Raw genomic sequence first — 14041 nt, 5'->3', positions numbered from 1 at the left:
GGCAGAACCAGGATCCAAGTTATCCACAATGGGACAGTGATGGGTTGAGCACAGCAAAGGGAGATTTCACAGGGTTCACTGGAAGGTCTCTGCCACAGAGAGTACTGGTTGGCTCCCAATACCCAGTCTACTCTTTTTCTCTTTTTAGTAACAAAATAAGCTATTATATCCATGTGACTGATTTCTGGCTCATGAAACGTAAGGAGTGTTGGGTGGGAGTTCTGAGAAGGCTGCTCAAAGAACTGACTTGGCTGAGAAGTGCAACCTTTGGACTCTTCAGCCTTTTCTGTGTCCTGTAGTCTGTGATGCCTTAAAGGAGCTTGTGCGGTCACTTTGGACCACAATGTGACCTTGAGGGTCACTGTTGATGACACTGTCAAATTAAATGTCTATTCTGTTTAAGCCACTGTTACTTTTGGTTTCCATTTCTCTCAGTTCAGCCATTTCCTATCTATGAAGAGTACCTGTGTATGTAGCCTTATTTGGAAATAAGATCTTGGCAGATAAAATCAAGTTAAGGTGAGATCATACAGTGGGCCCTAATCCAGCATGACTATATCCTTATAAGAAGAAGAAAAGAGACACAACTATGACAGCAGAGACTGCGGTGATGCATTTGCCGGCAAAAGAATGCCAGGGATTACCAGAAGCTAGAAGAGGCAAGGAATGATCCTCCTCTACAGGTTTCAGAAAGGGAGAGTCCCCTATGATGCCTGGATATCAAACTTCTAGCTAGCCTCCAGAACTGTGAAATAGGAAATTTCTGTTGTTTTAAGCCACTCACAGTTTGAGGTACTTCATTATAGCATCCCTAGGAAACTAATACAGTACTAATGGAGTCTTACATTAGGTAAAAATAAACCACTTGCATCTCAGAAAACCTGATAAGGCATGGCTTAGCAATTGTATGTGCCAAGAAATTATGTGTTTGAGTACACAGAACGTGCAAAATGAATCAATGCTGTGAATATGGATGTCAAGAAAGTTAATGCAACCCTAAAAAGACTTCACAGAAATTTACTACCTAGAAAAAGCTGGTAGCGGCAGGTTTATTCTGCTCCATACTAGTCCTAATGAGAGCTATCCAACAGCTGCATGCAATTTGGGGCTAATCATTTTATCAGGCTATAAACCCTGGACTAGGATCATTATTCTGAAAGCAAAGCACTAGAGAAATGGTTGAAGATCTAAAGATACTTGGCCTAGCAGGGAAAAGCTTAGGAAGACAGCTACCTTCAAGTATCTAAAAGGTTCTCAGACAACAGGCAAAGAGTAGGTGCTTACTGAAAGCAGGAAAAAGGAAGGATCAGTCTAGCCTTGTATAGCACCATTTAGCTAAACTAGGACCAACAAGGGAGACATATGACATAGATTGAGACCAAACACAAGATCTATCTAAGTAATAAAAATAAACTTCAAAAGCATATTGAAAGAAGCAACTCAAATGTTCATGAACAGATAAATGGATAAATACATTGTGGTATATCTACTCAGTGAATTATTATTATAAAAAGTAATGAAGTACTGACACAGGTTATAACTTGGATCAAACTCAGAAACATTATGCTAAGTGAAAAAAGCCAGGTACAGAATGTCACATAATGTATGGTTTCATTTATATGAAATATCCAACCTAGGTAAATCCATAGAGACAGAAAGCAGATTAGTTGTTTCCAGTAGCCAAAAGAATGGGAAGGAAAAAGGAGTGACTGCCTAACAAATACAGGGTTTTTGCTGGGGGCGGGGGCGGGGGCGGGCGGTGAAAATGTTTTGGAACTAGACAGAGGTGGTGATCACTTAACACCGTGGATGCACTAAATGCCACTATATTATTCACTTTAAGATGGTTAATTCTGTCATGTGAATTTCATCTCAATAATTTTTTTTAAAATAGAAAAATACTATACTGAAAGGAAGGCTAGTATCTGCTTCATGGTAGGCAAGTCTGTATGTAGAATTTAGCAAAGTGTTAGTCGATCAGTCATGTCCAACTTTCGCAACCCCATGGACGGTAGCCCACCAGGCTCCTCAGTTCACGGAATTTTCCAGGCAAGAATACTGGAGTGGGTAGCCATTCCCTTCTCTAGGAGATCTTCCCAACCAAGGGATCGAACCCAGATCTCCTACTCTGCAGGCAGATTCTTTACCATCTGAGCCGCCAGAGTAGCCCAAAACTCTGCATCAAAAAACAAGCACAGGAAAATCAGAGCAGAGAATTCCAAAGGCTCCTTCATGATAAAAGCCCATTGTCTACTGGAGGGTAACCAATGACTCAGTACAGCTGTTTGAGACTTTCCATCATAGTCCCAAGTTTCTCTTCCTGTACAGCTTATGATTACTTCCTTAAGAGACCACAACTGTTTTCGTCTTACACAGAAACAAGACATTGTCCCACATAGCCTGGCAACATTCACACTGTCTTTAACTTACTTTTTAAATCAATAATCCATCAGCCACAGCCATAATGAAATTGCAACATACAATGATCACAAGTTCAGTATTTATCCTCTCCCATGAAGGCCAAAGTCCTACATGGTACAAACGTTCTGTTATAAAAGATTTTAACAATTCTACAATTAAGGATAACGTGAGAAACACTAGGGGTGTCCCACAGTAGGACCAGAAGTCATTTTAGTGCTTTCCTCATAAGAGGCCTTTAAGAAATTTAGTTGAATAAACCAAACTCTGCCACAGTGCTCCTACCCCGCCCCTCTCCCAGCCAGGAGTAGCAAGTGGGTCACATGTAGATATCTTCTCATCTCCACATCAAGAATGGCAATGTTAATGAGAAAAAGTTTAACTTGGTTTCAATCTCAGTTCTAATTAGAAAACAAAACCAAACTAATGCTTTATTTTTGGTTAATTATGTAATATAGGATCCCCTGTGTGTTTGGATCACAGCCATACAGACTTGACCACCTTAATAAGTCAAAAAACCACATCCTTAAAATAAATATATATTAAAATAATTATTCACTAACTTGGATAAGTCTTATCTCTATCATCAGTGTGAAAAAAGGTTCTATTCACTTGGGAACTTACACATACAGTGGAGTTTTCATTCCTGTATTTATTTGCACTTTCTATGTGCAGAGAATGCCCAGAGAGTACATTTCTAATAATCATAGATTTGTATACTGTTAAATTGCCATGAACGTGAAAAATCTTAACCGATTTCTTTATTTCTGTTTTTTTTTTTTTTTAAGGTATCTAAGAGAGACATGTCTAAAACCCTGGGAACAAAACCGTCCCAACTTTCTTTCTCATAACTCTGGCAAGAGGAGCCAGAAGAAGAGCCCACTCTCAAATCCCAAGTCAATTCTGGGAAGTACTCAAGCCAACTACAACACAGGACTGAATGAGAGTAGATTTATTATGTGAAGATCAGATTGGCACAGTAAGAGGTAAGTATTATACCATCAAACTTGACAATGTATTTAAAGTCCTCACTAGTTAAGCATTAGGAAAGTCTAATGTTTATGCCCGTACAGATATTTACAAATGCCTAATTCTGTCCACAGATATCGATTTTATATAATACATGTAATGCAATCCTAAGCTAGCTTTATAAATAAGGAAATGTTCTGTTCGTTGCTATGGCCCTAGTCCCTAGCAAAGTGCCTAGGGTATAATAAGTGTTCAATAAATTATTATTAAATGAAGGTAATGTATGACTGACACACAATAACCCAGAACTTAAGAACCAGATAAGCATAATCCTGCAAAATAGATCCTCTGGAAAACTCTATGGTAACTACAATGATCTTGCCCATAGCATCACTGATTCTGGAGCCGCTTTAGAATGATCTCTAAAAAGATATAGCTTTTTCTTTCTATTAGGAAAGCCCAGGAACATCATAAACATATTAAGAGATTTCCTACTCATCACTAGTAACTGAAAATGAACTGAAGAGGAGTAGGCTCAGTCCCACTGTTAAGGTCCCTGCAAGGAATGGCAAAGAGCAAGATCACCAACCAGGATGCTCTCGACCTCCAGTTATTCCAGGGGGTCATGTTCTGAGCAGCAACATGGCCTGAGGAGCTAATCACCCCTGAGTAGTTGGTAAATGCCTACCTAACATGCTCCCATTTTGAGGACAAGAAAATGAAGGGAAAAAATACTTCAAAATGTGTGTGTTGGTTCACTCATTTAAAAAAGGATCATAAATGATAAAAGATAACCTGATGTATTAAACCACTACCAATAACATCATCAGCACTTACTGGAAAGTTACCGATCTACTAGCTGCACATTTTCCTTGTACTTTCTGTCACCAAGAATGGAATCCTAAGATTGGCTGACTTTCTAAGAAGTAATTCAGTTTTCATTGAACATGATTTGATGAGCTAGATGTTTAAAAAATCTCAAAGGCAGCATCGGTTCATGAAGCAAGGTGATTCCCCTGGAGTCTACAACTGGATTGATGACTCACACTAAATATATATATACTTTTGTTCTCTTTCTGCACATGCTGATACAAGTCATAAGATGAGACTGACGTAAAAAGAATTCGCTACAACTAATTCTCACTTATGTGCTCCATATTTAAAAAAAAAATCTAAAATCTACTTTGCTAATTAGCAAAGACATACTAAAAGTAAGACAAGGAACATTTTATACCTATCAAATTAGTTAAAAATAAATTAATGATAATGCACAAATGCTGCAAAGGTAGTGGTAAAACTGGCACCTAAGTTGGGATAATCCATTTAGAAAGCAATATGGCAACATGAATCATGTCTACATTAAATTTATGCACTTGGATGTGTACTGTTGATAAATATTTCAAATAATAAATAATTTAAGCAGGAAATCATTCATCACAATTCTCTAGTAAAGGGATAGTAAAAGTAGCCTAAATTGTCCAATGAAAGGAATGGTTAAATTTGTGTTTAGAAGTTTAGTACGAAAATTAAATAGCAACAGAGACAGATGTTCAACAAAAGATAAACATGATATAAAAGCATATCTTCATGATGACTGAAACCACATAAAAATACATATGGATATGCATAAGAACAAGGGAATATACAATGGTGGCAGCCACTTGTAATTCTTGTTAAATTCTGTTAAGTGATACATTAAAATATTTTCCTAAAACTAGCCTGTGTATCAACTCTTTTCAGTGAAAAGATTTGAAGTCAAAATTTGGTTAAAACTGGTCTATGAGTTAAAAAATAAGTAAATAAGCAACAAGCTTCCTATTCTCACCCTTCTCACCCAGATCATTACAAATCCTTGGACCAGAAAACTTTGGGAAAGTGAGGCACGTAACAGTCCTGTATCAGTGAAGTAGACCGCACCTTATCATTTTACAGGTTGTGTGACAGTCTACAGTAAGTCCTGTTTAACCTTGACTAACTGACATGAGTTTGAGTGAACTCTGGGAGTTGGTGATGGACAGGGAGGCCTGGCGTGCTGCGATTCATGGGGTCGTGAAGAGTCGGACACGACTGAATGACTGAACTGAACTGAACTCAGAGTTGGCTCGAATTACTTGATCACAAAATCCACTTTGCCTGGAAGACCTTCAAATACCCCTCTCCCCACAGCGTAGCAAATGCTGCTTGGGTCCATGATGTTCACAGTGGGTGACAGAGGGACGGCACCTTAATTACCAGGAAAGTGCTTCCAGACTGTGTGCTCACCAGATGGGAGTCACTGAGAGTCTATGTACTGAGGCGAGAAAAGGTTTGAGAACTATCCCTCTGTGCTGCTACTCAGAAACAATGAATTCCATAAAAATCAAATCAGCCCTTTATAGTACAGGTTTGGGAGGTTTCTTGGCCTTTGCAAAAGGGGTTCTGATCTACTCTGAAGGTAACAGCAGCTTCTACAAAAGTTATCTCGTCTCTGTAATTAAAAAGTGGTAACCAAAGACATCTGAGTAACCCATATGAGAACTAATCAGTTTCTCTTTTAGATATAAAAATATACTGTTCATAATGTGAAAATTAAAGCATGTATCTTTTTGAAGTCTGGATATTTTCTTAAATACATGTGTGTGGTAGTAGGGTATCACCACAGGGTATATACCAAATATCCACTTCCCAGAACTAAGGTACAAGCTAACATCCCCATGCCCCGAGCACGAGGCGACCATTACCTCTAGTCGAAGTGTAGCTTTCATGCAGACTTGGCAAAGGGGTCCATTTCGAGAGAACTGAAGGGGAAGGTGCCGAGTTCGATTTCGACATGTGGGCTCTTCACAAATCAACCAGCCCTGGAGAGACAAAGAGAATGCTTCAGTCCTATCACCACCATCAACCAGTACAAATAAAAACCCTCTTGTGATCAAGATAAGACTTATCGTGATCAAGGTAGATTCATGTCACCCAATAGATTCTGAAATAGCTCCCTACCCGTCTTTCCTGTCATGTTAATTTGATCTATGTGCCAAACATAAAAATTAGGAAACTCATAATAAAGTTTGAAAAAAAAAAAAAAAAAAGATCACATGAGACATTAGTTTCTTTACTTAAAAGATATCCTCCTGCCACCTAATATATCAAAACCTCCCAATAAAAACTCATATGATTACATGCAGAATGTAAACTGATGGGTTTTAGTTCAGTAGGCTGCTTATTTAACTTCTATGCAGAGTACATCATGAGAAATGCTGGGCTGGAAGAAGCACAAGCTGGAATCAAGATTGCCGGGAGAAATATCAATAACCTCAGATATGCAGATGACACCACCCTTATGGCAGAAAGTGAAGAGGAACTAAAAAGCCTCTTGATGAAAGTGAAAGAGGAGAGTGAAAAAGTTGGCTTAAAGCTCAACATTCAGAAAACGAAGATCATGGCATCTGGTCCCATCACTTCTTGGGAAATAGATGGGGAAACAGTGTCAGACTTTATTTTTCGGGGCTCCAAAATCACTGCAGATGGTGACTGCAGCCATGAAATTAAAAGACGCTTACTCCTTGGAAGGAAAGTTATGACCAACCTAGATAGCATATTGAAAAGCAGAGACATTACTTTGCCAACAAAAGTCCATCCAGTCAAGGCTATGGTTTTTCCAGTGGTCATGTATGGATGTGAGAGTTGGACTGTGAAGAAAGCTGAGCACTGAAGAATTGATGCTTTTGAACTGTGGTGTTGGAGAAGACTCTTGAGAGTCCCTTGGACTGCAAGGTGGTCCAACCAGTCCATTCTAAAGGAGATCAGTCCTGGGTGTTCACTGGAAGGACTGATGCTAAAGCTGAAACTCCAATACTTTGGCCACCTCATGCGAAGAGTTGACTCATTGGAAAAGACCCTGATGCTGGGAGGGATTGAGGGCAGGAGGAGAAGGGGACGACAGAGGATGAGATGGCTGGATGGCATCACTGACTCGATGGACATGAGTTTGAGTGAACTCCGGGAGTTGGTGATGGACAGGGAGGCCTGGCATGCTGCGATTCATGGGGTTGCAAAGAGTGGGACACGACTGAGCAACTGAACTGAAATGAAAGGCCATTACCAAAGTAAAGAATATACTGAGTAGAAATGAATGACTTTCCCAACAGCTGACTACTTAATTGCTCTGATCAGTTTCCTTCTCCATAGAATGGGCACAATAATAACACTTTGTTTATAGGTTTGTTGTAATGATGGGATACATTTAAAGTGCCTACAACTACCTTTGACATAAAAGAAACACTTAAAAATGTAAGCAATTATCTCCTTTTTAATGAAAACAGATTCTTTTATGCATGTTCCCTGGAGGCATAAAATTGGCTGCAAAGTTTTCAAGGACAACTTCAACCGACCACTCTTTTCTAGTAGTTTCAAACAGCCATTGCCCACTCCCTGGCCTTTAAAATCCTCCTCTTCTCTCGCTTTCTTTCTTCAGGTACTTTCTCTCACAGTCCTTGTTTAAATTTTCTCATACAGATGTGGTAACAACATATCTGTTAACTTAAATGAGGTCTATGTTTGCTATAAAACTTAACTGTTAAACACAGAATTCTTCAAGACTTCACATGTGGGGTTGAGCAAAGTTCTGGTATTCTTATGAAGGCACTAGGGCCTGTGGGCTTTAGTGCTACATGTATTAGGCATTAGAGCCCTAAGGCAAATGAGGGTGAAACACTAGGGGATAAAGGTGAACAAGGTATGCTCCCTTGTTGCATGGGGTCCCCACCTGGGAAGCTGTGAGTAGGGACCCAACTATATTTGGGTGTTGGAGTATTTGGTGAAGTGGAACTTCTGAACTGGTCTTCAGGAGTAAGTAGAGGTTTAGTAGGTGGAGGAGGCAGGGAAGACAACTTAGGCGGAGAGAAAATGTGCACAAGAGTGAAGAGAGAATGGTGTGTGATATGACTGAGATACAATGAAGAAAAGGATCAATGACATGTTTAACCATACTCCCTGTTTCGAAACTGAGCAACCTCAGTTTCAGAAAAGGCCAACGCCTTTTCTCCCCAGATAAGAGCAGTATATAGACAAATATTGCTGAATTACTTTAGGGACTTTCATCTGTCGCTTATTAAGGTTGTCACGTGGCATTAGTCCAAAGCTGCAGGATGTCCCCGTTCAGTGTTCTGTTGAGTGACCTCAATCTTCTTCTTGGAAGTAGCTACAACCTAACTCAAGGCAAAGTGCCCAGAATCAGTTCTTCCAGCTTATTATGGCTTTCACACCAGAGAAAGGACACTGTAGAACTTTCTGACTCAAATAAAAGATGCTGCCTTTAAAGCATATTAAAATTCATCTAGACAATACATTCAGAATATACTTTACTCCCACCTTCAGTAGGAACATCAACTTTTCAGGTAGAGAGTCTCAAGGAATCCTTATGAAATCTTTAAAATATACCAGAATTGTATTAAATACTGTGGGAAATAGGCAAAGAGTCCCCAGGTATACAGTTTCAGGAAGTTATAATCTAAATAGGAAAGCAAGATCCACATACACAAAAACAAAACAGCAATTCGCTATGGTATGGTTTTAAGAACCGCCTTGCACAGTACCAACTAAAACGACAAAAAGATTCAGTCGTGTGGATTCTACCGATCTGAGACATACAGCTACTACCATAGCAAAAGACCCTGAACTAGAAAAGAGAATCAGTGGTTCTTAGTCATAGGCAACTCTTTCAATTCCTAGGGCCTATTACCAATGTTCTTGATCTGAGGATACATTTTAAGAGTTCTGAAACTCAGATGCCTTTACAAATAACATGTATTTGTTCCCTCCAAAAAAGCCGTTAAGAGTGCAGCTCAAAATTGATGATCCCCCAGAATTAAAGAAAAAATATACTTTGGTTTAGCATGTTCCAGGCATGGGGGAGACAGAGGGATAATGGGATTGACAGCAACAGCTGGTAGTACATTTTAAATGTAGCTTATAAAACAAAAGGTGAGACTAGTTGTTTCTGGATGTACCCTACATGGGTTTGGGCCTAAATGCATATTAATAAAGGAAAAGTAGCATTCAAGGGAAATGATGTATGAAAAATACAAGAATGAACCACCCATTCATCATTTATTTGGATTTCTGACACTACATTTGCTACCTGAGACTTTACACACTTGGAAACACTTATCAGTTAATAGTCACAACCACAGTTGTAATTCATTCAATTCTTAACAAATTTTTTAAAAAGCAAGCAGGTAAGTCAATTATCATGTTTTGAGACAATAAAGTATTGAGTACCAGAATACAACCCAGAGTTACAATTATTTTTTAATCTTTTAAATACAATGTTCACAAAGCTACAGTTCTTTCCAGGTGTTTTTGAAACTTGATTTCATCAATTTACCACAACTTCATGACTCACCAGGTGAGCTGCCATCCAGGGAGATGCTAAATTGTCACCTCACCTGTTTCAAAAGCAAACACCCAACTCTATCTCTGACAGAGTTACTAACTAAATGTCCTTTCAAATCATATAGAAAACAGATAATATAATTTGTCTAGACTTCCTACCAGTTATAATTAACATTAAAGAGGTCTTTTCTTCTTTGTCACCTCTCTATTCAGTACTTATTTGGGTTTGTTTGTACTTACTATCTGTTAATCTACCTTTACAAATGACAACAATAACTGGTGCTATTATGCATGGAAATTAAACATGCTGATAACTGTGTGAAGGGAACTGGGGCTGAAAAAAAATATTAGAAGCCTGTAACTCTTTATGCCTATTGTTTTATTTTAATAATTAAGCTTTGGTCATGGTGCATTTTAAATAAAACTCTTTAATGGGGGAAAGAGGCCCCAATTATATTTAATATATGCTTTGCTTCCATTCAGTTTTGTCAAGTACATTTGGTTAACCCTTTGTTCCCCCAGCAAATATTGACTGACTGTGCTAAATATACCCTTCAAGGAACATTTGAGCTGTTAAAAATAAATATGTCAGATTTTTGAAAATATTCCATGATGAAGCAAATCTTACAATATCTCATGGCATTTTGCCTCCCATAGGTGATAAAGCAAAAGAAAATACCAATGTTGTATAAAATCTCTTTGAAGTAACACAAGGGCAAAAATAAACTTATTTTCATTTCCCATGTTGGGAAATATGCAGCCCAAAGGTACATTGCCAAATCAGTGAAGGAAAAAGAAAATTTAATAATGTGTAGCTTTTTGAAAGTCCAACCTATAAAAAGGTTTGGCTTAAAAAAAAAAACAAAAAACCCAGAACCACTCTGAGGATGTCTGCCATCCAAATATGTCATCTTATTATGCAATACCATGTGTAAATGCCAAATTGTCATAACCAAGCAGAATAGGGTCATTAAGTTTTCAGATGGCTACTTTAAACATGTTTATAAGTAGAGGGTTCAAAAGAGGTGAAGCTAGCCTGTCCCAGGGCAAAACAAACTTTTATCAAAACATGCAAAACTCTTATCACCTGTTGCTTTAGTCTCAGCATCACTAATACCTTGAAATCATTGTGTATGAAATTGTGTTAAATGCTGATTGGTTCTGATTGCTAAATTATATTTCTGAGGCCTCAACAAAAATGGTTTCTGTCTTCATATGCTAAAAAGGGATCGATTTCCACTTGTAGCTGAGGCATTCCTAACAATTGCACCTTAAACACAAATTGCTATTAATTCGTGTACATCTCTATTTTTAGAAGGATGCACACACAAAAAATCACCCACACCCAGAAATGTGGTACATAAAAGGCATTCAAAACTATCTTTCGAAGAAAATAAATGAATAGAAGCAATAAAATAAAAAATGCACAGGATCAGGTTTATGGAAAATAATAGGGGTCTAAAAGTCACAGTAGAAAAAAAATTTATAGTAGTTTTCATACTCTTTAATCAAATATATGGGGTCCTTCGCCCATTTCCAGTCAGTCACCAAATCTGTCCATTGGCCTTATAGTCCCATTATCACCAACCACACTCGAACCCAGACCTCAATGATGATCTACTGTGGTAGCCTGTGCCAGGTTTCCCTGACTCCATACTCTCCCACAGCCAATGCACAGCCTTTCCAAGTAGCTTTCCAAGACCTCTCTACTCCCATCCTCCAGTTGTATACCTTCCTATACCACGCTTTGGTCCCATTCCTCCTTTCTCACTATTTGTCCCATAGTGCTGGCTTTCTGTCATCATCACTTTTTGCCTATTGCCAACTCCCTGTTCCTGCTCGTGCCACAGAACCTCTGCGTAAAGTGCCCATTCACTCAGCATCACTTACATTCCTTGCCTGTAAAATTTCCCCAACCCTCAGGGACTTCTTCTAGTCCAGCAGCCACTGAACAGACCCTGCTGTGCACTGTCCTGGAACCATCTTATCTTACCTTCCTAACTGGATGGTCAGGCCCTTGGGGAATGACTCGTTTTGGATATGGTAGTGTCTTACCCAGTCTCTAGCACAAAATGTTTACACTCAATGAAGAAAACTGAACAGGTATGAAAAAGTGCACTTGAGCGTGGTCTCTCCCCTCCGACTTATTAATAGGTGATTTTGTACAAAGGGGCCAAACTGCTCTCTAAGCCTCAGTTTCCTCATCTATGATACCAGAGGTAATAATGATTACCCTATTAGAGTTGCTCAGAGGACCAAATAAGAAAGCCCACACAAATGTCCAGTAAGTGTCAACTATTATCGTTTTTCTCCAGTACTGGGGGACATCAGTGCTGTACTTATAGCTGACAACTCACTATTCTAACCAGGAGAGAACCTGGTCAGTTTCCACCTGATGTTATCCCCAAATGGAGAACTACAAAGAGGGCTAATTGGTTAAGATTACACAGAGCTGCTTCTCAACTTGACTGCAAAATAGTACAACTATGCCATCAACACAAGTAAAATTTCTGTTTTTCCTAATAAAACTATACTGGATTTGAAGTTATAGATGGCAGAACAGACAGTAAGGAAAGTGCTTTATTTAGGGATGCACATAGATTCAAGAGACAACAGAACACTACTGCAGTGACGTATGATTTATTTAAAACTGTAATGGCTCTCCAGGAGTGCAGTGACAGGGTCACAGGGCGAGGTCTGCCAGCATGCATGCTCTTACAGAGTTCATCATATCATTACTATTTTTCTATAATGGCTGTTAACTGTTCCTCTCCCCAAACTATATGCACTTTGAGAATACCAGACACTCTTTTCACCCAAAACCATTTATAAATGTTCTGGAGTTCCCTTATGGTCACATTTTTCTGTCACAGAATTATTCCCAGTGTAAAATGGGTCTTCTTATAGACAGTGCACAGTATGGGCCCACAGCTGCTTTTGAAGAATGACATGTTATGATTTGGGATTTCCAGAAATATCAAAAAACAAATTGCTTTCTGACCCACATTTGCACCCAAAACTGGGAGAAAATTTTCCTAAGATCTCTAGGGGAAGTTTTAACATGAACATAATTTTACTTTTAAAGTTAAATCTTCTACACTGCAGCATCCTGGCACATCAGAGTGATTATTAAGTCTCAGAGAGGTGCCAGAGCAGATGAAAGAGCAAATCAGGAAAAATATACACATACACTATTCACCAAAGTTAATACAAAAATATTTTTAAACAAAATTATCAAACAAAAGAGAAGTAGAAAATGCCTCATCGGTCAATGTAAGAATTTTAAATATTATTAAAATTGATTTTTAAAGTAAAACATCTCTTTAAGTGAACAGTCACATGTCATTTCATCCAAGTTATTTGAAACTTATTGATCTTATCATTTGTGCAAGGACCAGACTCTGCCATCAGTTTGCTGAAAGGATAATGGAGCAGTCCCAAACTGTTATGATAGGTTAGATGCAAACAGTGGTCCTCATTTAGACACATAGAATAGCACTACAAGTGGACAAATTCCAACCTCAGCAATTGTATATTACATGATAAATTAGCAAGCTGTTCTGCTTTGCTTCGCATCAAATCCAATACCATAGTCTTGTTATTTTAATTTGCAATCAGAGGATGAACATCAGAAGATGTACCTGAGGCACATTAGAGAGCCCCATGGAAGCCATATTCCTCTGCTATGCTGTGAGCAGAGAAAGCCAACAATTACCAGCAATTTTATTTTACCACCATAGGACAATACTAGAACAGTTAAAATCGTCTCCGTGCAAGCAACCAGGGAAAATATACTTAAAATGACTTTATGTGGAAAATTACATTTTGGGGGAAAAAAGTTCAATGGAGGACATGTATCTTTCTGTATGGGCAGCTAAAATCTCTCTTAGTATATTCAAGTCTATTCTATAAAATGCTCTCTCTATTTATCCAACTGAAAAGCAAGCTACATTCTTAGGCTATAATAGGTCACAACTAAGTACACAGTACCTTGCTTCAGGAATAATTTTGCTTTGTCTGTCAACTGTCAACAAAGCACAAAGAGCTCATGCAACCCAGCCATGTACTGTGGATGTTAGAGATCTAACAAAATACAAATAGTAAGAACACAAGATTTCCACGCTGCCCTGCTTTCACTTTACAAGAGAAATTGAAAGCATTTTCCTCTCCACATTCCATTAATCTCTATTGTATTACAAATTTTTTCATAAAACACTCTTTTCCCTATGTGAAGCTACAAGTGACTTGGGGATGTAATATTCCAACCATGATGAATGTCCGACTT

At 38.5% G+C, this 14041-nt stretch overlaps 1 protein-coding gene across 4 annotated transcripts in view; it reads right to left on the bottom strand.

The window, feature by feature from the left end:
• POLA1 (DNA polymerase alpha 1, catalytic subunit) overlaps window positions 1-14041 on the bottom strand; it is a 295724-nt gene that overhangs the window by 101792 nt on the left and 179891 nt on the right. For all 4 annotated transcript variants that reach the window (XM_027535159.1, XM_027535161.1, XM_027535160.1 and 1 more), the window contains exon 35: window positions 6108-6224. In XM_027535159.1, coding sequence (XP_027390960.1) covers window positions 6108-6224 — 117 coding nt within the window. The remainder of the gene's footprint in view (window positions 1-6107; window positions 6225-14041) is intronic.

Source organism: Bos indicus x Bos taurus, chromosome X (assembly GCF_003369695.1).
Source record: "Bos indicus x Bos taurus breed Angus x Brahman F1 hybrid chromosome X, Bos_hybrid_MaternalHap_v2.0, whole genome shotgun sequence".
In the NCBI taxonomy this organism is placed as follows: domain Eukaryota; kingdom Metazoa; phylum Chordata; class Mammalia; order Artiodactyla; family Bovidae; genus Bos; species Bos indicus x Bos taurus.
The sequence above is the reverse complement of the archived record's forward strand: the minus strand, read 5'-3'. Positions and strand labels throughout refer to the sequence as shown.